The sequence below is a fragment of the Lissotriton vulgaris genome, chromosome 8, assembly GCF_964263255.1.
Source record: "Lissotriton vulgaris chromosome 8, aLisVul1.2, whole genome shotgun sequence".
NCBI lineage: Eukaryota > Metazoa > Chordata > Amphibia > Caudata > Salamandridae > Lissotriton > Lissotriton vulgaris.
In genome coordinates, this window is record NC_141696.1 from 1,537,696,146 (window position 1) to 1,537,719,689 (window position 23,544).

The 23,544-nt window shown below is 51.4% G+C and overlaps 1 protein-coding gene across 4 annotated transcripts in view; it reads right to left on the reverse strand.

The window, feature by feature from the left end:
• Nucleotides 1–23,544, reverse strand: part of LOC147700313 (uncharacterized) — a 219,494-nt gene that overhangs the window by 147,513 nt on the left and 48,437 nt on the right. For all 4 annotated transcript variants that reach the window (XM_086935683.1, XM_086935685.1, XM_086935686.1 and 1 more), the window contains exon 3: nt 6,836–6,946. In XM_086935683.1, coding sequence (XP_086791809.1) covers nt 6,836–6,946 — 111 coding nt within the window. The remainder of the gene's footprint in view (nt 1–6,835; nt 6,947–23,544) is intronic.

Here is a 23,544-nt window from a genome sequence, read left to right on the forward strand (position 1 = left end):
CAGGAACTCCACTCTGTTCAGGAGGTCCTGCACTTGCTTGTCCGTCTGGGCGACCTTAGGTTCGATCTCCTTCACCGTACCCTCCAGAGTCTTGGTCCGATCGGACAGTTTCCTGTGGTCATCCCTTAGGTGGGTCAGGTCCACGGCGACACCGTCTATTTTGGACTCTAAGGAAGTTCTGGTCAGTTGGAGCGACTGTTCCATGCGCTCCATAGCTGCGAGCACGCTGTCCAGCCTCGCAGTCAGTTGGTCGGCGGCCATTTTATTTAGCAGCTTGTCTGTTTTGCCCTTCGGCGGGGCACCTCCAGTCCCGGTGCGGGTCCGCACCCCTCCGGACATGGGCAGGATCGCCCGGCCAGCAGCTACTCCACCTGGGCCACTCCAGCGGCACCTCCGAGATCACGCCACCGCCAGGCGGGGGGTCCGTCGGCTAGCAGCCGCCTCTCCGGCCGGGGCCGGCGTCGTTATGGCTGGGGGAGGGTCCGCCAGATGGGTCCTCGCCTTCTCCCAACGTGGTTTCACTGCGCCGCCCCAGGTGCAGCAGGGGGCCAGAGGGGCCAGGGCGGCGCGTGGGTCCACAGGGTCCAGGTGCTGTGGGCATGTCCGGCCGTCAGGTCCAGGCCCAGGTCGCTGCCCCTCGTGTGCCTCCCCGTCCCCCAGGCAGCCGCAATCCCCGCGGGGGGACCGCAGGCAAGTCCGGTGCGGAGCGCGCTGGTGTGGGCCTCCGCCACATGGGGCCACCCAGGCTGTCGCTGATTGTGGTGTGGCGACCAAGTGGGGGGGCCGGGCAGCCTCCCCACAAGCAGCGAGCACGCAACGCAAGTCTCAGGTGGCTGCTCCGCGCAGGTTCCGCTACGCCGGCAGGCGCGAGAGAGACTCACCGGGTGGCTCCGGTCTCAGCTCAGCATCCCGGAGAGGAGCCCCCGTCAGCCGGGTCCTCCATTTCACCAGCGCCTCGCCAGTAGTGTCCTCCGTGTCTTGCCTGCCCCGGGCTCGTCGTCAGGAAACCAAGCGAGTTCGCGCCACACACAGGGCATCGGATGTGTGGCGGCCGCGATGCGAGGGCCCGGCGTCCGCTCCTCCCTCAGTCCGGGCCCCCCGCAGGCGGCCAGCAACGAGGTGAGGCGATCTCGGGGCCGCCGGAAGGTGTTTGCAGCTTGGCGGCGGTCGGCCAGGGGGCCGCAGTCAGCGCGGTGGGGATCGCCGGCCGGGGCCTATGTGCTAGGCCCGATCGGCGTCCTCTCTTGATTGCCCTGCCGGCCGGGAGGCAGCAAGTCCTGCAGGAGGGCCGTAGGAAAGGCCAGAGTCGGCCTCGTCGGAGCTCCAAGTTGAAAGTCGGCCAGAATGCCGAGAAGTGTCCAGGTGGGGTCCGCCTGCAGTTTCGGGCGGCTGCGGTGTAGTTTGGCGGAGAATCGGCTCAGGGAAGGGGAGCTTAGTACGGAGCTCTACCCTAGTGCGACCTCCGCCATTGCGTGCTTAGCCACGCCATTGCTACCATGCAGTCATGGCAGCTGGGGGCCTTTTCCGCTTCTTTGCCTCTCTGCAGGGACAGCACGATTTGAGTATCGTCTACCTAGGAGGTTAAAAATAGCCCAAAATATCTTATGAGGGCAGCCAGCGGTCTCACATATATATTGCAAAGGTTTGGGCTAAGGGAGGACCCCTGTGGGACTCCACAGGGAGGGAGAACGGTTTTGATCTGTCCCTTCTTAGATCCACTGTTTGTACTCTGTCGGCCAGGAAAGATTTCAGTAGATTCCAGGCCACACCTCTGGACCCCAGCCTTCTATAAACGACCCATCAGCCCATCGTGATGGACCGCATCAAAGGCTGCCGGCAGATCCAGCATTATCAAAATGGCTGAGTCTCCCTGGTCCACCGCCTCACGAACCTCCTCCGTGGCTGTTCATGCCCTTCTCCATAATTTTTGCAGGTAAGGGGAGATGGGTCTATAGCTGTTAGGATCACTGGGATCTAGATTGGGTTTTTTAATAAGTGGCAGAAATGAGGTCGTTTTCCAAGCTTTAGGGTAGTGACCTGCCCCCATTAGGAGGTTAAGTAAGGAAGTTAGGGTGTTAGAAATGACAATTGAGGAGATTTTAAATACCGCAGCCGCACAAGGGTCCTTAGGGGAACCAGATCTGCACCACATAAGCAGATTGGTAACCTCCTTGTTCACCAATGAGGTGAAATTATTAAACGTGGGAGAGTTGCTGGTTACCATTGACCCGCTTGCCAGATCACTGGCCTCACCCTGTTGATTGCTGAAGGAGGAGAAAATGACCTCAACTTTGTTCAGGAAAAAAAAGAGGCTAGAGTATCACAGAATTCTGGACTGCATTGAGTAATAAGTTGGGGGGAGGGATCATGAGGTTGGTCACTATTTTAAAGAGTTCCTTCGCAGAGGATTTAGCTCCGGTGATCTGCTCGGAAAAATAGGCCTTTTTTTTATTCCTGAAGTGATTTTTTTTATAAGTTGTAAGACTAGCTTTATAAACATCCTTGTTGGTCAAACTGTACCCCTTTCTCTAGAGCCCCTCCATCCTCTTACAGTCTGATTTATGCTCCTGTAGGTTCTGAGTAAACCAGGGGGCGGAGGGAAGAACACGTCTGGGGGAACACCATTTGACAGGGGCCAGTCTGTGACAAGTGGCATTGATCCAATCCTCATAGGCCGCTGTGGCTTCCTCTAGGTTAGAAGGAAGATTTGGGACCAAGTTTCTCAGGGCTTTATCAAAATTGGCACTGTTAATATTCTTTCAGGCCCGTGTAGCTATCTTTTCCCTGGGCTTCGAGTTGGATACTTTGATGGGGGACAGAGCGTTAGCGAAAATGATGGCAGGGTGATCTGTCCAGGGAAGTGGCAGTATATCCAACACGGAAAGGCTGGAGGAATTTGTAAAGATTCGGTCTAGGGTATGACCAGCCTCATGAGTCAGACCTTCTACCCGCTGCATGAGGTCCCCTCCCACCACAATTTGCATCAGTCTTGAGGTATCTGGGTCGGTGGAGTCCTCAATGTGGAAGTTAAAATCGCCAAGAATAGTAAAAGCTTTGGCACAAAGCTCCTCCTTCAGCAGTGAGCCGATGGATTCCAGGAAACCTCCTCTGGGGCCTGGGGGTCGGTAAATGAGCATAGCTTTAAACGTATCTTGCGGCGCATATCGTACGCTGACTGACAATGCCTCACAGGCTGTGCTGGAGGCAGCCTAGAATGAGGGCACTATGCTCTTTTGACAGATAACAGCCAGGCCCCCTCCTTTCATTAAAGGTCTGTCCAGTGTGTGACAAAGGAAGTCTGGGGAGAGGCTTTAACAATGTCAGGCCCAGAGGCACTATCCGTCCAGGCATCCGTAATGAAAGCCATCTTGATGTTGTATTTCTCGATGAGCAGGCAGGATTCCACGCTGTCTTTAACCAATGATCTGGCATTTAAAAGAAGGCATTTGAACTCAAGTTCAACCATTGGCTTCCCTGATCTCATTTTGACACTAAAGGGAAATTTACAGGGAAGTGCCAGGATGTGTGGGAGTGAACATTGGCAGTCAATACAGTATTTTACCATGGCCGCAGGTTTAACTGAAGGCAGAAATGTGGGACAGCATGCTGTGCCCCCTAGTGAGTCCAATTTCCTCAAGGTGTCACTGGAATTGATCCGGCGGTCTAACAGCAAAGATTCAGGGTTCCTGGCCCTGAGCCCGGGCCGAGCGAGGACGGGCGAAGACTGGCTTATGTCTGTGAAATGGGAGCCAGTGCAGTTCTATAAAGTGTGGGGTGATGTGGGTGCGGCGAGGGAGGTTGAGGATGAGTCTTGCTGCTGCGTTTTTAATGGCCTGGAACCTCTTCAGGAGCTTTTTTATTATTCCTGCGTAGAGTGTGTTGCTGTAATAGAGTCTGCTGGTGATCAACCTTTTTGTTGTTGTTGCATAGGAGCCATTTAAAGATCTTTTATTGCATCGTAAGGATGTGGAATCAGGTGGAGGTCACTACATTAACTTCCCGTAAACTCTAAATCCCCCAGGTAGCCTCCTTACCCTGTACGGTTCTGCCTTCTGTGGTTGTTGCTGTCCTGGAGTGGTGAGGACTTGTGGACCCGCAGCACCGGATAGGGAGGTCGCGAGGGTCACGACGCCTCTGCTGTTGCTACTGTATGCCGGGCCGTGGATCGCGCAGCACAGCGAGCAGTGGCGGTGAGAGGCAGGGTGACGTCATGTCGAGCTTCTAGTCTTGGATGATTCAAAGATTTCTTGCGTGGGTGGTGCAGATGGGTGAGGGTCTGAGGTTAGTTGGCCACCAGGTGGAGTCCCAGATGGAGGCTTTGTTCCTGAAGATCACCACTTCAGCTTGCCTGTGTTTATTTTGAGGCAGTTGTTTTTTATCCACGGTTACGCATGTGGAGAGACGTTTTTTGTAGTGAGGGTCTTGTCTGACAGGAAGAGTATCAGTTGGGTATCGTCTGCTTAGGAGAGTATGTTGATGTATGATCTGATGAGGCCTGATAATGGACTCATGTATATGAGGAATAACATTGGTCTGAGGGATGATCCTTGGAAAACTCTACTAGAGGTTCCTGACCCTTGATCTGTAAGATGGCATGTTGACTCTGTGTTCTTCAAGCAATGAAAGAACAAATCCAGTTGGCGGCGGGTCCTTGTCGGCCTGTTTTGTGTAGTCTTTTGATCAGAGTGTAGTGGGAGACCGCATCGAAAGCTGCGGGGTTACTATGTCTCCACTTTCGAGGATCAGCCGGATGAATTTGAATTTAAAATATTTATAAATGCGCACGACTACCAAGCGGTTTCTTGGCGCTAGGATATCATCCATTGCTGCGATGAGGGCAGTCTCTGTGCTGTAGTTTATACAGAACCAGACTACATGGTGTCCAGGAGCTGGTGTGTGTTGAGATACTGAAAGATGAAGCGATAATTTGTATGTTGTGCTGGGCCTACCGAGGATTTCTTTAGCAGTACGTTGACCATTAATGTTTCCAGACATCCGGGAACATCTCAGAAGTGATGGAGGTGTTCATGATGTAGTTGAGAACGTCTCTGACAGGGGTAACTCCCATGCCGTAGGTGGGATGGGGGCAGGTGGGCTGTAGGAGCCCCAGAGTGAATGATTTGATTTGAAATTTTGTAAAGCGCTCATATGCCTGGAGGTGTCTTGGCACTAACTCTTGTGGCCACCAAGATGAGGACCAAAAGTAAGTGTCATGCACGAACAACATCACCTCTGTCCTGAAGGAGCTTAATTTAAGGCAGTGACTGCCCATCCAATCACTAACTGCAGATAAACAGTCTTGAAAAGTCTCAACTATGTTATGGTACGAGTTAGAAAGTGATACCACTGTTTGGGTATAGTCAGCGTGGGACACCAACGAGAACCCAAATGATTTAATTCGAGCAGCCAGAGGAGTAATGTATACATTGAAAAGTGTAGGACTTCGCGATGAGCCCTGTGTTACCCTACAGGGCAGTGTATATGGTTCAGATATGAAAATCTCTCAGATTAACAGACTGTGTCCTTTTAGCCAGAAAAAAATAAAACAAGGCCAAGGCCATGTCCTTAATCCCCATCTTCCTCAACCAGTCAATCAAACAAGTATGATAGACAGTGTTGAAGGCAATGGATTGGTCCAACAGGATAAGGGCCACTCTACTGCCCCCATCAAGTATGGATCTGATTTCCTCAGTGGCCACAATAAGAGCTGTTTCTGGACTGTGACCACTTCGAAACCCAAACTGGGACTTTACTAAAAGATTATTTGACTCAATAAATGCTGTCAGTTGTTTATTCATGCCTTTTTTGGTCAATTTGACCAGAAAGGGAAGTCTTGATATAGGGCGATAATTGGTAACATCTGGAGGATGAGTGGCAAGACTGAGGCCTTTTTCAAAGCGTTGGAAATACAAGTTAAAACATTCTTAAGATTATTGTTAGCTGTTCTGCAATGATATCTGGAACAAGCTGGGCGATAAATGTTGGGCATGGGTCTATGGATATCCTGACTTTGTAGTATACCAGCCATTATGTTTCCTCTATTCGTCTCCGTTTATTGTGATTACATATGTGGGCGGGCAGGGCAATGCACAGAGACAACTTGCAGCACAACATTGCCGCGGTTCCAAGTCCGTTGTCTCCGGGCCTGTAGTGATCAGGTCTGGAGTTTGAGGACCAGATAGTTACAGGCCGTTTCACAGCAAAACTTGTACTTTATTGGTATCCCTAATGAGATACCACTCTTGGTAACTTGTAATAGGTCCCTTAGATTTGTTAGGGACAAGGAGGCAGAAGAGGATTAGGGGGTGGTTCCTGTCAGTGCGGAGTAAAGGGGCCACACATGTCGGTCGAGAGAACCCGAAGGCTGTTCAGTGGGTGGTGTTGCGTTCATGACCCCTTAAAAATGCTTTGGAATTTTATCATAACCATGAAAACCCAAGAATGACACGTTATACTTTGTGAAACAGTCTACCACTCCAGAGGCAGAGTGCTTTACAAAACCTGGAATTAAAACGTAAATTATAAATACACGATACATATAATGGCTTTGCATTTGTTTTTGCAATTGCTGTTAATGCACAGGATTTGAATATTTTTAAATAGAACAACTTGATCAGAAATAGGTACTGTGGTATCTAGGCGAGGATAATTGGGGACATACACAGCACAGGAGGTTGCCATGAATAATCAAATACAAACAAAGCAAATCAGATACAAAAAACTTCAGAGATAGTTTATCAATCTCAAACTCTTGGCCATGCAAAAGAAGCCCCAATAAAGGCCTGATTGCAACAGAAATACAATTGTGAAATACTATCAGGTGCCATTTACTTGCCTATAAGATTATCGATGCTTTGCTGTGTCAGAGAGTCTTGCTGATAGATCATGTAGTCTTCTGCCTCTTCTTTGACATTTGACAAAATAAGTGATTTGATAGCGGCCATTCCTGCAGAAAACACAAAAAAAGTATTTCAAAAGAAAAAGGAGAATGGGGAAAAATGAAACACAAGTTAATGAAGAGCCTCAAATAAAACAAAGCACAGAGGGTAAGCTGGAACTCCTTGTAGAAGACTGAGAAGTGCCTTACCATCAGGATCAGTTGACGTTAACACTCTCACTGCCAGGATACCTGCAAACCGCTGTGCTAGAGTCTTTTTTTTTCTTTTAACAGGCAGCAAGGTGTTCATGAATCCATCCCTCTGAGACATGGCCTAGCTGGAAATGGAGTGAGATGTGCTCTGTCTGCTCTCTAGGTCCTCGTCGACCTTCCTGCAGCTTATTTCGGCACCATGGTGGCGGCCATTCAGCCCTACTGCAGGGTGAACTCCTTCTGCATTGGGGGGCAGTGTCCTGGTAAACAATCGGCACCAGCACTGACGCCTTAGAAGCGGGGCCACACCAGCCCGGAGCCCCCATTTCGAGGAGCAGGTCACCAGGTGCGGCAGAGCTGGAGCCGAGGTTTTGCAACCACCTTGTAGGAGCCTTCTGGTATAGCCCAGGGAGTGTTGCGAAGTGTTGAGGTGGGAGCCCGGAGTGCCTCGTCTCACATTGGCGATTGGGCTCCCGCGATCGTCACTACCCACCTTTGTGCTCTGCCGTGGAGCCACCATTTCCCTGTAGCAAGCCTTGCTGCATGAACTTGTACTTTTTGGCCCGCTGGACGGTGGAGCTGTGGCTGAGAGGACAGGGCCCCCTTTCAGCTCACCTGGTGATCCTGTGACTGGCTGCTGCGGGAGCCCATTGGACTCCGACTCCTGGATTGCCGCAGGCGGTTGCGCCAGCCTTCGGTTCGGCCTGTGACTGCAGAACCTCCATTTTGGGACAGTGAGCACTGCAGTATGCTTGATTCAAGCCTGCAGTATGGTGCCTTCTTTGGAGAACCTCACTCGAGGTGGGGGCGAATTGCATCGGCCCGCTTTCGGAAGCCTTCTGCACTGAGAAAAACCTACATGCCTGCCTAGCGACAGTAAAACTATCAGCACCCAGGGCACGCATCGCAATTTCTTGCAGCCTGACTCCAGAAGTGCTGCAGGCCTCCTGCTGTTATCTGGCCTTTGGCACTGCCGGCATTTGCCCACTGCCGCATCACTGGGGGAGCTACGGGTGGGCCAGTTCCGGATGGGATCTGGACTGTGGTCGCTTCGCCCGCCCCCATTGACGGGGCCTGGGCCCAGGAGGGCCTTTATGGGAGATAAGAAAATACTGCAGCACTAAGACATCTAAAGGTACCCAGGTGAGATCCTTATGGAACAAGCCCTCTACAACGAATTTGGAGTAGCTTGCTCCTCCCTCTGCAGGGAGCTCATCCATGGTATCAACAGTATCGATCTCACAGAAATACATGGATCATTTTTTGCAAGAGTTGCCTTCAAGGCGGACTTAAAATACTGCATTTAAGACATTCCCTGGGAGGGCGTGGCCAAAATGGCGGCCAGGACGAATGCGCCTTAGCAAGCTCCAGACAAGGCCCGCAAACATTTTGTACTTACTCTGCTTCCCGTAAGGTCTAAATCCCCCAGGGGGCCTCCTTACCCTGTACGGTTCTGCCTTCTGTGGTTGTTGCTGTCCTGGAGTGGTGAGGACTTGTCGACCCGCAGCTCCGGATAGGGAGGTCACGAGGGTCACGACGCCTCTGCTGTTGCTACTGTATGCCGGGCCGTGGATCGCGCAGCACAGCGAGCAGTGGCGGTGAGAGGCAGGGTGACGCAACCTTCGGCGTGGATGTGACACACAGCCACCAGAGCAGATGCCCCTATTAAATACAGGCAATGCGGGGTGTGTAGAACTGCCCACCTCACTTGGCTGTTCCGTACCAGTGTGGCAGGGTATGCTCAGACGTGAGTCCCTTGCTCACTTTGCCACTGAATTCAAGCAAGCCGGGCTGAAGACGGCTGGAATGCCAGAAACCGGTCCTCCGAAGTTTGTTTCCGGTCCAGGGAAGACATGGCTTGTCAGTTCGGGCTGGACTGTTCCCATGAGGCACAGGGTCAGACTGATTTGCATATAGCCATGTCTGAACTGGGGTGGCAGAGTGGGCTAAAGAACGGTGATGGATTAAACCCAGATCTTTTGACTGGGTGTGAGCGTTTGATTGATTCAGATGCTCCGTCCATCACCACTCCCTTTTGTACCGCTTTTGGCCGCCATAAGTGTGGCAGGGTATGCTCAGACGTGAAGCCCTTGCTCACTTTGCCACTGGATTCAAGCAAGCCGGGCTGAAGACGGCTGGAATGCCAGAAACCAGTCCTCGGAAGCTTGTTTCCGGTCCAGGGAAGACATGGCTAGGCAGTTCGGACTGGACTGTTCCCATGAGGCACAGGGTCAGACTGATTTGCATATAGCCATGTCTGAACTGGGGTGGCAGAGTGGGCTAAAGAACAGTGATGGATTAAACCCAGATCTTTTGACAGGGTGTGAGTGTTTGATTGATTCAGATGCTCCGTCCATCACCACCCCCTTTTGTACAGTACCAGTATGGCAGCTGAAACACAGATGGAGCACGCTGGAGTGGTGGCAAAGGTGACAGGAAGATGTTAGATGTCGAGCCCGTGGGCCTGATTGGACTTCCCGCTGGGCAACTGAATCCTGGCTGGATATATGGTTCACACTATGCCCTTGCCAAGGTGTTCCAGGCAAAGTATTTCAGGTGCACACTGCCGGACCACAGTCCACTGCAGTTGTGATTGGTATTGGGTAGGAGCAGACGCAAAATACTGACGCGCCGGTTACCTGTAGAGGCACTCAGAGATACTACTATACATACCTCGATCATCAAAAATATTGTTTATTATTTCCAAGACCACAATGGTTCTGCATCAGGACCAGGGATCGATTGGGATGCAATTAGGTTGTGTTAAGGGGACTTATGATCAAGGCAATCTATGGTACCAAAAGATCAGTCGCAATGAAATAGCGCGACTAGAATCGGAGATATGTCGGTTCGAACAGGGGAGTCCCGATAACCCGTTAGTGACTGCGCAACTGGCAGAGGCCAGATTAAACTATAGGGAGGCACTAGACCGCCTGGGAGCCATTGACTATAGGGAACACATGGCCAGACGGGATTAGGAGGGCGATAAGGTTGGCAGGGTGCTGGCATGACTGCTACGCTCAGATGCACCAAGAAGCCCAAACATGGCCAACAAGGATAGCATGGGACGTATAGTCAATACACAGCTCGACATAATGCCTTAGTTTCTAGCTATACCACTTTGTACAGTGCTCCGCAGGACCATGATGCCTCGGAGTTGCAGTCCTTCTTGGAGGACATCACACTCCCTCTGGTTCCACCAGAGCGGCTTGCGGAGCTGGAATCCCCCATCACTGTAGTTGAAATAGAGGAGGACATCCAAAGGAAGACGAGAGAGAAAACGCCAGGAGCAGATTGACAGCCCCTGGAGTTTTATGCAACCTTCCGGCCCTACGTTGCTCCCCATCTACACAGACTGTATATGGAGCGTATAACAGAGGCATGTTGCCCGCTTCACTTTGGGAGGAGGTGTTGGTAGTGCTTCCTAAACTGGGCAAAATACCAACTATAAGATCCTAGGTAGAATCTTAGCAAACAAACTGACTGAGATGGCTCAATTATTCATGCATCAAGATCAGAATGGCTTCATACCCAATAGGAGCACTTTCTCAAATTGCATAAGCTGTTTATGTTGATGGACTGGGTGAAGACAAGCGAGGTACATTGCTGGGTGGCTTCACTAGGCTTTTGACACCCTGGGCTGGGGCCACTTGCAAGAAGGGCTCTAGGACCTCACTTTTTGAAGTGGGTATCCTTGCTGTACAATTCCCCAACTGCAAGAGTACGGACTGGTTCCGTTACATCTGATCTGTTTAAAATTGAACGGGACACACGTCAAGGATGCCCCATGTCACCGATCATATGTGCACTGGCAATGGAACCGCTAGCATGTGTGTTCCGCCTGCGAGCACTGGATTGTGGAATAAGGGCGTATGATCGATGGTGCATTGTTTCAATGTATGCCAATGACGCGTTGATATACTTTGTCGGAAATACAGCAGACTTGCCTGACCTGATGAGGTTACTGGAACAATTTGGGAACGTATCATGTTTGAAGGCTAATTGGGACAAGTTCCTTTTATTCCCAATGACGTACCTAATTCCCGAACAGAGGAGGGTACATCCCGTTACACCGCTCCCCTGGTCTTGCGATTCTTTCAAATATGTGAGATTCCAAATTTACCACTCATCCACAGACTTATTAGATGGGAATCTAGGCACAACACTGACTGGTGCTATATCCTCCATATCGTTTTGGACAGAGCTACCGCTCTCACCCATAAGTTGTATCGCCATCTTATTTATTATTATTATTATTATTATTATTATTGCCAATATTATTATACTTTTTTCGCAACCCTCCTCCTACAAGTGCCCCAGAATTCTTTTGTGATTTAGGAGGGAAAGGGATTTATTTAAGACATAGAAAAACAGAGACCCCATCCATAAAAGGTTGAGGCTAACTGACAAAACTTATGGTTCCAATCCCACTGCCTGGCAACCTTCCCACATTCCAGACCATGGAGGCTGTGGATGACATGAAGGTTGGCATGAAGGTTCATAACACCACAATAAGGTGCCCCTTACACTCTCCAACATCTATGCCCCCAATCATGCACAAGATCTCTACCTGCGATGTGGGAGTGGCGGGAGATATTATCGTAGGGGGTGACTTCAATTTGGTATGCGATCCTGATTTGGACCGTAGCATATGAGGGCGCTATGTCTGCTCAACTGAAGGGAGATATCAGGGAACTGGGTCTGCTGGACGCTTGGTATTACAAACACCCTGATACTCGTGACTACTCAGTCTACGCTTATGTCCAAGCATCCTACTCACGCATCGATCATGTTTTCAACACTCACTCCCTTCCTCCCTCCTTTACGATCTTGAAGCAGCGTCTATCTCTGATTCCTCTGTAATCATGCACATGTAGAATTGGCCCAGTCTGCTTCCCCCTTATCCCGCAGGAGTCTGCTGCGTTGGCGATCACCCCAGAGGCTCCTCTTGGATCCAGTAGATGTGGATGACATCTGCAAAGGCATTAATAAATATTTTGAACTGAACGCCCTGCCTCAAACCCCATTGCACACACTTTGGGATGACTTTAAGGCTACCATCTGGGGAACGATCTCCACAATAGCCATCGCAAGAGGGAGGGAGGCACACTTGGTAGAAGAGAACCTGACAGCGGAGATTAAAGCCCTGGAAAGGCAGGATCAGCTCGATCTCAATCGGAGTAACAAGTCACAACTAGCCATGCTCTGCTAAAAGAACCAACAGAGCTGGACGTTCCCTTTTAGCTTTAGAGCAGAAATAGTATGATGAGGAAACAAGGTGGGTGCGATGTTAGTGCGGAGTGACAGACAAGCGCAGGCCAGCGCATATATTTCCAGACTTCAGGTGCAGGATGTGCCCACTGTCACCCCTGTTCGCCCTCGCAGCAGAACCTCTAGCCTTTACCAATCACTGTAACGAGGCCATTGTGGGCATCCCATTTGGGGGCCGGGAGTATAAGCTTAGTGTTAGACCCGACAACATTACGGTGGTCTTCCGTCAACTTTTTCCCTGCCTTCCTACATTTATCTGTACTCGTTTTTGCTGGCTTTAGGACTGTGCACTTTACTACTGCTAATCGGTAATAATGTGTTTGTGCTCTCTCCCCAAAACATGGTAACATTGGATCATAACCAACTGGTATATTTAATTTGCTTATAAGTCCCTAGTAAAGTGCACTACATGTGCCAAGGGTGTGTAAATTACACGCTACTAGTGGGCATGCAGCACTGCTTGTGCCTCCCACACATGTTGCGCCTTAACCATGTCTCAGGCCTGCCACTGCAGTGCATGTGTGTGTGTGCAGTTTACTTCCACTTCGACTTGGCATTTAAAACTACTTGCCAAGCCGTAAACTCCCATTTTACTACATATAAGTCACGCCTAAGTTAGGCCCTTGGTAAGCCAAAGGGCAGGGCACTATGTAAGTAAAAGACAGGCCATGCACTTCTGTGTTTTACATGTCCTGGTAGTGACAAACAAGTCAATTTTTCACTGCTGCAAGGATAACTCCTCTTATAGGCCATGATTAGGAATTCCTCAAAATAGCTTTAAGCCGTAATTCCTGGTCAGAAATAACTAGCTTTTTCATATTTCAGATCTTTGGAATGGTAATGATAAATCCTCTTTACTAGTAAAGTCGGATTTAACATTACTATTTTAGAAATCCCACTTTTAGAAAATGGAAATTTCCCTGCTCGTACTGCTATGTGTGTCTTCCAGCCGGTCTCTAATATACGTCTGGTCTAGGCGAAAGATCCCTTTGTGCATTCCTTCTAGACAGCCACAGACACAGGAAAGGGCTGGCTATGATTTAGCAACCATCTGCATTTCAATGGGTCTTCCTGAGCAGTTCGGAGGAAGGGGGTCTCCTGTACCCTTCAAATGGTAGTGGCCTGGCCCCATACAAAGGACTGTAGTGTAGTTCCTATATTCCCAATAGGCTCTGCACATTGGAATAATATACCCTATAGATATGACATAGGACTGAGGTCAGTAAGTCTCTATCGAATATACTAAACATAATTGTGAGTGCCAGCTAGCTCAGAGGTCACTAGAAACTTTCTTGATTGCACAAGAAGGGATTAGTTTCTGACAACAGCATAAACATGACAACTTTGTTTCCCTAGGACTGGAACAAATATCTTCAGAGTCGTGGAAACAATAGATAGCTATTTCACTTGGTCAATCGTGCGTGCTTCGTTTCTACAGAGTTTGCACAGAAATAGAGAGACGGGCGTCTCAATAAAAAGGGGTTTATTGAACAGCCTTCCTTTTCATGCAAGAGAGGTGAACTGCTACAATCGTTAGAAAGAATGTAAAGTATAATGCGTACACTACAGCGTAAACAGTAATATAAAATAATACTGTAATAGCACTGTCTTGTGCTAGGACATATAAAAATACATACATAAATAACACAGGCTAAAATACTCAACTGGTGCTTCTAAAATACGCCTACCCCAATGTACCTAACCTAGGTTTAGTAGGAGGGAAGTAGTAAGTGTGGTCTTTAGCATAGGTTTAGTTTTTGCCAAGAATTGCCAAAGGTTTCTCTAGGTTCTAATCAGCTCCATACCTTAGAATGAAGGAGGTTGGTATCTCTGTCTCGGACTCGATTTCCCAACACCCCGCAAGGGGAGTCAGAGACGCTGGAGCGGGATTCTCGGCAGAGGAGGACAGCTTCTGATCAGTGCGTCAGCTGGAGAGTTGGCTTCCTTTGGCACTTGCTGTAGCGAGCTGCGTCGGGCAAGTAGGTAGTCGAACCACACAGTGCTTTGCCTTAGCAAGTGAAGGTATATTTATACCTTGAAGGTGTTTAAGAATGCCAGCTTTGACGTAAAGTCGGGCATATGAACATCATGGATGAACCCCTAAGGAATAGCTGTTCATGCATAATAATGAGTTTCTTGGAGACATCAATATCCAGGCTAGGGGAAGTCCCTCTGCTTAAGAGTCTGGTTTTCCAAGAAATAGTTGTGACGTTTGGTGAACTGATGGAAGAACAATTGTTACTTACCTGTAAACAGGTGGTTCTCCAGTATTGGTGTCTTTCATAGATTCACATGCTTGAATATTCCCCGTCGAAGTGGGAGTCCCACGGTAAATAAAATAGCAATAATGCTAAATATATAGAATATATATAATATATATGTACATATAATACATGATAAAGAATAGGAAACATAATAGAAACCTCAAAAAACTATTCCTACATAGTAAAGCATGTTAAAGAGAAAAAACTACTTGTAACACATTAGTGTCATTATGTTAGTCCAAATTACAGCCAATCAGGCGTCAGCACCCTCTAGAACCTTCTCCTCAGAAGCTCAAGCCCTCAGATTTTCGTAGCACAAGTAACAAAGAGCGCATGAGGAGAAGAGAGCCTCTGAGGAGAGGAGGGTGGGTCACATGTGAATCTATGAAAGACACCAATACTGGAGAACCACCTGTTTACAGGTAAGTAACAATTGTTCTTCTCCAGTATTAGGGGTGTCTTTCATAGATTCACATGCTTGAATAGAATAGAAAGCAGTAACCTCCGACAACTGAGATTGCTAGGTAAATATATGGAAGAAAACCAAGACAGTACCAGGATAATACAGTCATGTTACACATCATAGCAATCACAGTCAAAACATCAAGGAGGGGGGAACAGAGGCTCAGCTTAATGAAACAGATGGCGAAGCACTGCCTGTCCCACTGCGGTATCCGCTTCATGGATGGCATCCAAACAGTAATGCTTGGTGAAAGTGTGCCTGATGGACTATGTCGCTGCACTGCAAATCTGATGAAGAGGCACACCAGCAAACAAGGAGGTGGATGAAGACATCGGCCTCGTAGAATGAGCCCTCACTGAAGACTGCAATGGTTTACCAGCTTGTTGGTGGCAGAAGGCAATGGCTGAGGAAAGCCATCGAGCAATAGTTGGCTTGGAAACTGGATGTCCCTTACGCAAACATCCGTAGGCGATGAACAGCTGGTCGGACTTGCGGAAGGAGGCAGTTCTGGCAATGTAAAATTTAAGGCATCATTTGATGTCCAAAGAATGTAAGCGCTGCTCCGCTGGAGACTTTGGGTCCGGAAAGAAAGTTCTCAGGAACACAGGCTCATTCAAATGAAAGTCTGTCGGTACTTTAGGTAGGAAAGAGGGGTTGGTGCGGAGCGCCACTCCGTTAGGCCTGAACTGAAGGTAAGGAGGCTTGATAGTGAAAGCGTGAAGGTCGCTCACGCGACGAGATGAGGTCAAAGCCAAAAGAAGCGCAACCTTCCAGGTGAGGAATTAGATATCCGTTTTATGGATAGGTTCAAATGGTGACTTCATAAGTTGGGATAGTACAACATTGAGGTACCAAGATGGAGGAGGGCGCCGAACAGGTGAGAACTTGCGAAAAAGTCCTTTGAAGAATTTTCGTATGATTCTGGACGAGCAGAGGGAAGAAGAGCCATTGTGTCTGAAGCGAGATATAGCAGATAAGAAAACTCTCAGGGTAGAATGAGAGAGTCCTGACTGAGCAAGGCTTAAGAAGAATTGAAGAAGCTGCTCTGGAGTGGAATGGATGGGATGGACATTGGCTGAAACACACCAATGGCAGAATCTCTTCCACTTGAGTTTATAAGTCTTGATGGTAGACGGAGCCCTAGCTTGAGCCAGGATGTCTCTGCATTCCTGAGATAAGTTCAAATCTGCGAATTCAAGGTACTCCGGTTCCATGCCCACAATTGTAGCGTGGAGGGGTCCGGATGGCACACTAGGCCTCTGTCCATTGATAGTAGGTCTGGACGAGGGCACAGATGAATGGGCTTGCATTGGGACAACAGAAGCAGTTCTGAAAACCATGCCTGCCTGGGCCAACGAGGTGCGATCAACAGGAAGTGGCAATGCTGTCACCGCATCTTCCACAGCACCCGCGGTATTAATGGAATCGGCGGGAAAGCGTAAGCGAATAGATCGCACCAGTCTATCAAAAGGGCTTTCCCGCACGACCCGGGGTGGGGATGCCAACTTGCATAAGACGTGCATTTCCGATTCTCTGGTGTTGCAAAGAGGTCTAGATCTGGGTGACCCCACTGGTGAAAGACAAAATCTAGAGTCGGCTGGTGCAGTTCCCATTCGTGCGTTGAGGAAGTGGACCTGCTCAGAGAGTCCGCCAAAATGTTGGACACGCCCGGAAGGTGGACGGCTGTCAAGGTGATCTGGTGGCGGAGAGCCCAATCCCAGATCGACTGGGCCAAGTGAGACAGATGAGACTTGGTTCCTCCCTGTTTATTCACTTAGTGCATACTGGTGGTATTGTCCGTTTGGATCAGCACCGACTCCCCGTGAACAACTGGGAGGAATGACTTGAGCGCTAGGAAGATCGCCATCAACTCCAGCCTGTTGATATGCCACTTGCGCTGGGGCGGAGCCAACTTGCCCTTGATGGATAGGCCCTGGAGATGAGCGCCCCACCCCTCCAGGGAGGCGTCTGTCGTCAGCGTGGGATCTGGTGCGTGAACGATAAAGGACGTTCCCATTTCCAGGTTGTGCCCACCAAAGCAAGCTCTTTCTCATGCGGGTTGTCACTGCGACAAGGTCGTTGAAGGACCTGGAGACCTGACGCCACTGTAAGTCCAGTTCTTCCTGAATGGGACGGGCGCGCAACCTGCAATTTGGGATCAGTGCGATGCAAGATGAAGCCATTCCCAAGAATGACTTTAACGTTCGAACAGAAACGGACTGTTTTCTTCTAATGAGGGAGACCAGGCGAAGGATTTTGTGACGTCGCTCATTGGAGACTAACGCTTTTGGGAGCTTCGTATCTAGGATCCCTCCCAAGAAGGATCTGGTCTGCAGAGGTGTAAACTGTGACTTTTCGACATTGATGGTCAACCTCAGTGACTGAAACACCTGCTGGCAAAGGCGAGTGTCATGATGTAGCTGATGGTGGGATTGAGACTTTAGAAGGCAATCGTCCAAGTATGGATAGATTTGAACGCTTTGGAGACGCAGGTGAGCCACCACAGGGGCCAGTACCTTCGTGAACACACGAGGAGCTGATCGCAGCCCGAAGGGCAGAACTTTGAACTGAAAGTGCATTGGTCCCACCTTGAAACGCAGGTACTGGCGATGTTGTTGGATAATAGGGACAAGAAAGTATGCGTCTTGAAGGTCTATGGTGGTCATGTAATCCTCGCTGGATAGAAGACGAAGGATTTCCTGTAACGTCAGCATGCGGAACGATTGGGACTTTAGGAACTGGTTGAGAGCCCTCAGATCCAGAATGGGTCGCCAATCTCCGGTCTTCTTGAGTATGAGGAAGAATCGAGAGTAAAACCCCTCTCCTCTTTGATGTTTCGGGACCACTTCGACAGCACCTTTGAACACAAGAAGACAAACCTGATGGAAAAGCTCCTCGAGGTGTGGAGGAGGCGGGCCACGAGGTGGTGTACACGGAGGAATCTCTACAAACTCTAGGGTATGACCCTGTCGTACAATGTCCAAAACCCAGCGGTCCGAGGTGATCGAGGACCACTGAGAATAAAAAAGAGAGATTCGACCTCCAACATTTTGATGGGAAAAGTCATTGGCGTTTAGAGTTGGATCCCCGGTAAGAGGACTTTCCTCTGTAAGGCCTGGAGTACTGCTGGCGAGATTGCTGATTGGGCGTGTAACGTTGGCCGCTCTGATTGTATGAGCGGTATTGCTGCCCACCTCGAACGTTGGAAGAAGAGCCGCGTCCGCGCGCACCTCGAAAGGACTGCTTCCGAAATTGTAACATGCCCAAAGACTTTGCCATATCGGTGTCTTTCTTAATGGACTCCAGGGCCTCATCAATATGGGATCTGAATAGTGATTCCCCATCATAGGGCATGTCCAGTATTCTGGATTGGACGGAAGGATGTGGACTTTAGCCAACCTTGTCGTCGGAGTGCAGCCGCACTTGCAAGCAGACGGAATCCTGTGTTAGCCACATCGACTGCACAGTCGATCATTTCTTCTGACGTTCTCTGTCCATCTCGAAGGATCTGTAGAGCGTCTATGAGATCTGAAATGTCTGACTACATTTGTCTGTCATAGCGTCCCAAGATGGCTAAGGCATTGGCTGCCCGGACAGATGTGGAAGCCATTGTTGAGAACTTGCGGCCAATAGCATCCAGACGTCGACCCTCTCTATCCGGAGGGGCGGTGATAGGAGCCACTGGGTTCCGGGCTCGACGCTGTGCGGCCTGAGTCACTACAGAGTCCGGTTTGGGGTGAGAAAGCAGGCAAGCCGGAGACCCAATCAGAGCCTTGTACTTTTTCTCATGGCGCGGTATTTGTGCAGGCAAGGAGTTTGGAGCAGTCATGAGCTTAATTCCTTCCTTCCAAACAAAATCGATGATAGGAATCGTGTGGGTTTGTTTATAAGGTTTGTCTTTAAAATCATAAAAGAAACAGTCCTCCTCACATTGTGATCTTGGTAATTTAAAGCGCAGAGCTGCTTTATCCATTAAAAGATGGAAACTGGGGGGGGGGGGCGTGGCCAAGATGGCGGGGTGAGCGGACGCTTCTTCCCGCAGCTCCTCCGGCCCGACTAGGCCCGAGCCCTTTTTCGTCAGCTTCTCTCCCCCCGCTGAAGCTTAACGACCGAGGGACGAGTGGCGGAGACCCTGGGGCACATATTGATGCAACTTTGGCCCCGAACGAGCCGGCGGAGGCCCGCTTAGAGACGATACACGAACTGCGGAGCGCTTCGGGGGCGGGGCGGAGCGGAGCGGAGCGCTGGCCTGGTGGCTCGGACAGATCCTGGTGCTGATAACTGGTGGTCGGGCATGGACTTCGCTTGGGTGCCCGCATCTGACGGTGCCCGATTGGGAACGACGGAGGCTAGCTGCCACGGGCTGCCGCAAAGAGTGGACCCTGTTGTGTGATCGTGGTGGCCCCTGGATCTGCAGCGATGGCCTACGCCATTGAATGGACCCCGACCCGTCGCAAGTTTGTGACACTGCTCAGAATCTGAGGCCAGGTTTATTGTTTCTCCTCGTTGGCCGGCTGGCCTTGGTTGGGACTCCTATCAGTGACACTGTTTCCCGGTGAGACTTTGGTGGCGCCGTCGGGCTCGGACGATCTACCCGGCTACGCCCATCCGCCATCTTGTCCTCCAGGCGACGGTGACGAAGCCCTCCTATAGTGTCGCCCGGGGACGACTCCTGCACCCCTGGCTCAGCAAAGCTCTTCCTTCCTGAGGGACATTGCAGCCTGGGTCCCCCTGGTAGGGGCCAGCGTCTGACTTTGGGCTGGGCTGTGAGTTGCCTTCTACGACAGGACTGGCCCGCCATTTTGTCCTCTGTGGCGCAGATCCCTTGGTGCCCCTACTATCACGGGCATTCCCCCTGGCGGCGCTCTGCCAGCTGTTGGAGACTCATCGGAGAGCCGAGGCCTGCCGCAAGTGACCCGAGCTCGCATTCCCGATTGAGCGGAGTGTGGTAGCTTACGGGGCACGAATGTCGGGGAACCGAGGATCAAGGAAAGGGGACCGCACCCTGCCGGACATGCTTGGCAGGGCCCAGCAGCAGCGGGACAGGGCGCAACCATCCCCGAGCTCTTCGAGGGCTGCAGCGGACCCGCCTGGAGGCGAGCCCCCCGTCACGAGGTCCTTCATGGAAGATCTGTTCAGCTCGCTTAAGGCCGACTTCCAGACGCTGAAGCAGGAGGTGGCCAGCGAGGTGCGCGAGGTCCGTAGAGAGGTGGAGGGCCTGGGCGAACGGATGGAGTCGGCGGAGGCGGCGGCTCAACGGAGGGACGAAGAGATTGCCCATTTGCAGCAAGACGTTCTCCGCCTCAGGGAGCAACATGTCGAACTCCAAGCGCACAATGAGGACCTGGAGAACAGGTCCAGAAGGAACAACATCCGAGTTCGGGGTGTGCCGTCCGCGGATGAGGGGACAGATCTGATGGGCTACCTGAAGGACTTGTTTCGAGAGATTCTGGGGGAACCCGCGGATTTCCCGATCCGAATCGACAGGGCCCACAGAGTCGGCCGACAGCGACAGTCGACGGCACCGCCACCGGACATCTTGGCCTACCTCCCGGATTTCCCGGTGAAGGAGCGCATCATGGCCGAAGCCCGCAGAAAGCAACCGTTGACCTTCCGCGATCGCCCTGTGGCACTGTATCAGGACCTGTCCGCTATTACGCTACAGAAGCGCAGGTCCTTCAAAATTGCAACAGATTTCCTGCGAGAGCATGAGACGCCGTACTCGTGGGGGCATCCCTTTCGCCTGATATTCCGCTGGAACGGAGTGCTCCACCAGCGGCGTTCCTTGCAAGATGTCTGCGGTGTCCTAGGCCTCACGGCCGCGGAAGAAGGAGAAGCAACACCGAGCTGGAGGCGTTCGGATAAGGGAGGACGGCGGAGATCAGCGAGGAGGAGGTCGGCGGCGAGTGCTGGTCGGCCGGACTCGCCCACTATCAGGGCAGACATGGCCAGCGCACTGAGGGAAGCGGCCAGGGACTCGGTCGCCACGAACGGTGTCGCCTTAACGGCGTAAACTCACTCCGGGGGGAGATGGACATAGCTTCTTCAGTGCCAGGTTTGGGGGCTGGAGGGAGGATTGGGGGGGAGGCGGGAAGAACGAGTGGCTAGACGTCCACTTTTACTACTTTCCACGGACTTGTCCGTTTTGGGACTTGACTGGGACAATGGGTTGTTTGTGCATGGGTGGGGAGTTGGCCAGTTGCCATGGGTTTGTTTTGGGGAGGGTTGGGAGCTGCTCAGGGGTTGAGGGGGTACCGTCCAATGTCTCAAATGTTATTGCTTGGCTCGATTTTGCTTGTCCTGCGCTGCTGGCCCGCGCCCCCCTTTCGCTTATGGTCTGCCTGTGGCTTAGCGTTTCCGGTTTCCCTGGGATATGTCGTCATTGAAGGTAGTGACCCTTAATGTTAAGGGTCTGAATAACCCTGTGAAGCGAAGGGCGATCTTATCTCTGCTGGAGGGGACAAAGGCCGATGTATGCCTTCTGCAGGAAACCCATTTACTGTCACGGGATTGTCATAGGATGCGCTCTGCTAAGTTCCCAACTCAGTTTTTCTCCTCTGCTGCATCTAAGACCGCGGGGGTAGCCATCCTGCTAGCGAGTTCCTTCAGGGGGGAGGTATTGTACAAATTTGCGGAACAGAAGGGGAGGCTATTGGCATACCGCCTCCGCCTGGGGGACACGACGTTCACTGTTGGCTCCTTATATAGCCCAAATGACCACCAAGAGCGCTTTCTGGACTCCGTGCTGGTGGATGTGACTGCCTCCCCCGATCGCCATATCATACTGGGGGGTGATTTGAATATGGTCTTTGATTCTACGCTAGACAGATCAGCGCAGCGATACCCGCAGACTGGGGAACTTTCACAGGCTGGGAAGGCCCGAATCACTGACATGGATTTGCATGATCTTTGGCGCACCCTCCACCCCACAGATAGGGACTACTCCTACTATTCCCATGCGCACCGGACCTACGCACGGCTGGAATACTTATTGGTTAGTGGACCGATGCGTGCCGCTGCCACGGCGGCGGACAATGGGGTCCTCTCGCTATCTGACCATGCGCCGGTCGTGGGCTCATTTGCATTGCCGACGGCCTCCCCCTCCCGGGGGGTGTGGCGCCTCAGGGACACCCTCCTACACAAAGAAACGGTGGTTAAGCATATTGGGGAAGCGATTCGGGAATACCAGGCACACAATGATAACTCGGACACTTCGCCAGCGACACAGTGGGCGGCACTGAAGGCGGTTCTTAGGGGGGAATTCATATCCATCTCCTCCGCAGAGAATAGGGAGAGACAGCGCAAGAGGGAGGAGTTGACTGCCCAGGTCCGGGAATTGGAACAGGTCCATCGCCGTACCGGAGCTCCAAGGGTTTGGAGGCAGCTGAAGGCTGCTAGGAAGCTCCTATCGGCGTTGGACATGGATAGAGCGGTATACGCAGCGCTGCGTCTAAAACATGCGTTTTATACAGGAGGGGATAGGTGTGGCAAGCTCTTGGCAAATAGGCTTCGTATCGCGCACCAACGTAACGTGGTGAAGGAGCTACTCGGTGCTGACGGGGAGGCGGTCTCTGAGGACGCCGCGGTGGCAGAAACGTTCTGTAGTTTCTATGAAGCGTTGTACACGGGGGAACCCCCCTCGACGCAGGATGCCTCGGAATATTTGGAGTCAGTGACCCTTCCGGCGCTGGACTCTGCTCAGGCGGAACACCTCGGGCGTAGCATCCACGTAGAGGAGGTGGTATCGGCGATAGCGAGGCTTAAACACGGGAAAGCTCCGGGCCCGGACGGTTACACGTCCTTGTTCTATAAAACCTTTTGCCCGGTCGTGGCCCCTATTCTCACCCGCCTGTTTAACTCCTTTTCGGAGCCGGGCGCCATCCCGCCGGACCTGTTAAGGGCAACGGTATCAGTGATCCCGAAACCTGGGAAGGACCGGGCCCTATGCGGCTCGTACAGGCCTATCTCACTCCTGAACGTCGACCTTAAATTGTACACGGGAATTTTAGCGTCTAGGCTGGCCCTGCATCTGCCAGGCCTGGTTGAGGCTGATCAAGCTGGCTTTGTGCCTGGCAGACAGACGGTCGATAATACCAAGAGAGTGGCTCACATTCTGGAGAAAGCCTCCCGGATCCCGGGCGAGCGGATGCTGCTGTCGGTGGATGCTGAGAAGGCATTCAACCGGGTTCACTGGCCTTATCTCGAGCGGGTGCTCCGGAAACTGGGTATTGGAGACAAATTCTGCACGATGGTCTTCAACTGCTACAAGCGCCCGTCGGCGACAGTGAGAGTCAATGGGTGCAGCTCCCGTAGCTTTGCGATCGAACGGGGCACTAGGCAGGGGTGCCCGCTCTTTACATGGAGCCGTTTGCCCAGCGAATTCGTCAGAACCCGGATGCGGTCGGGATCAAGATGGGGCAGTATATCCACACGGTCAGTCTCTATGCAGACGATGT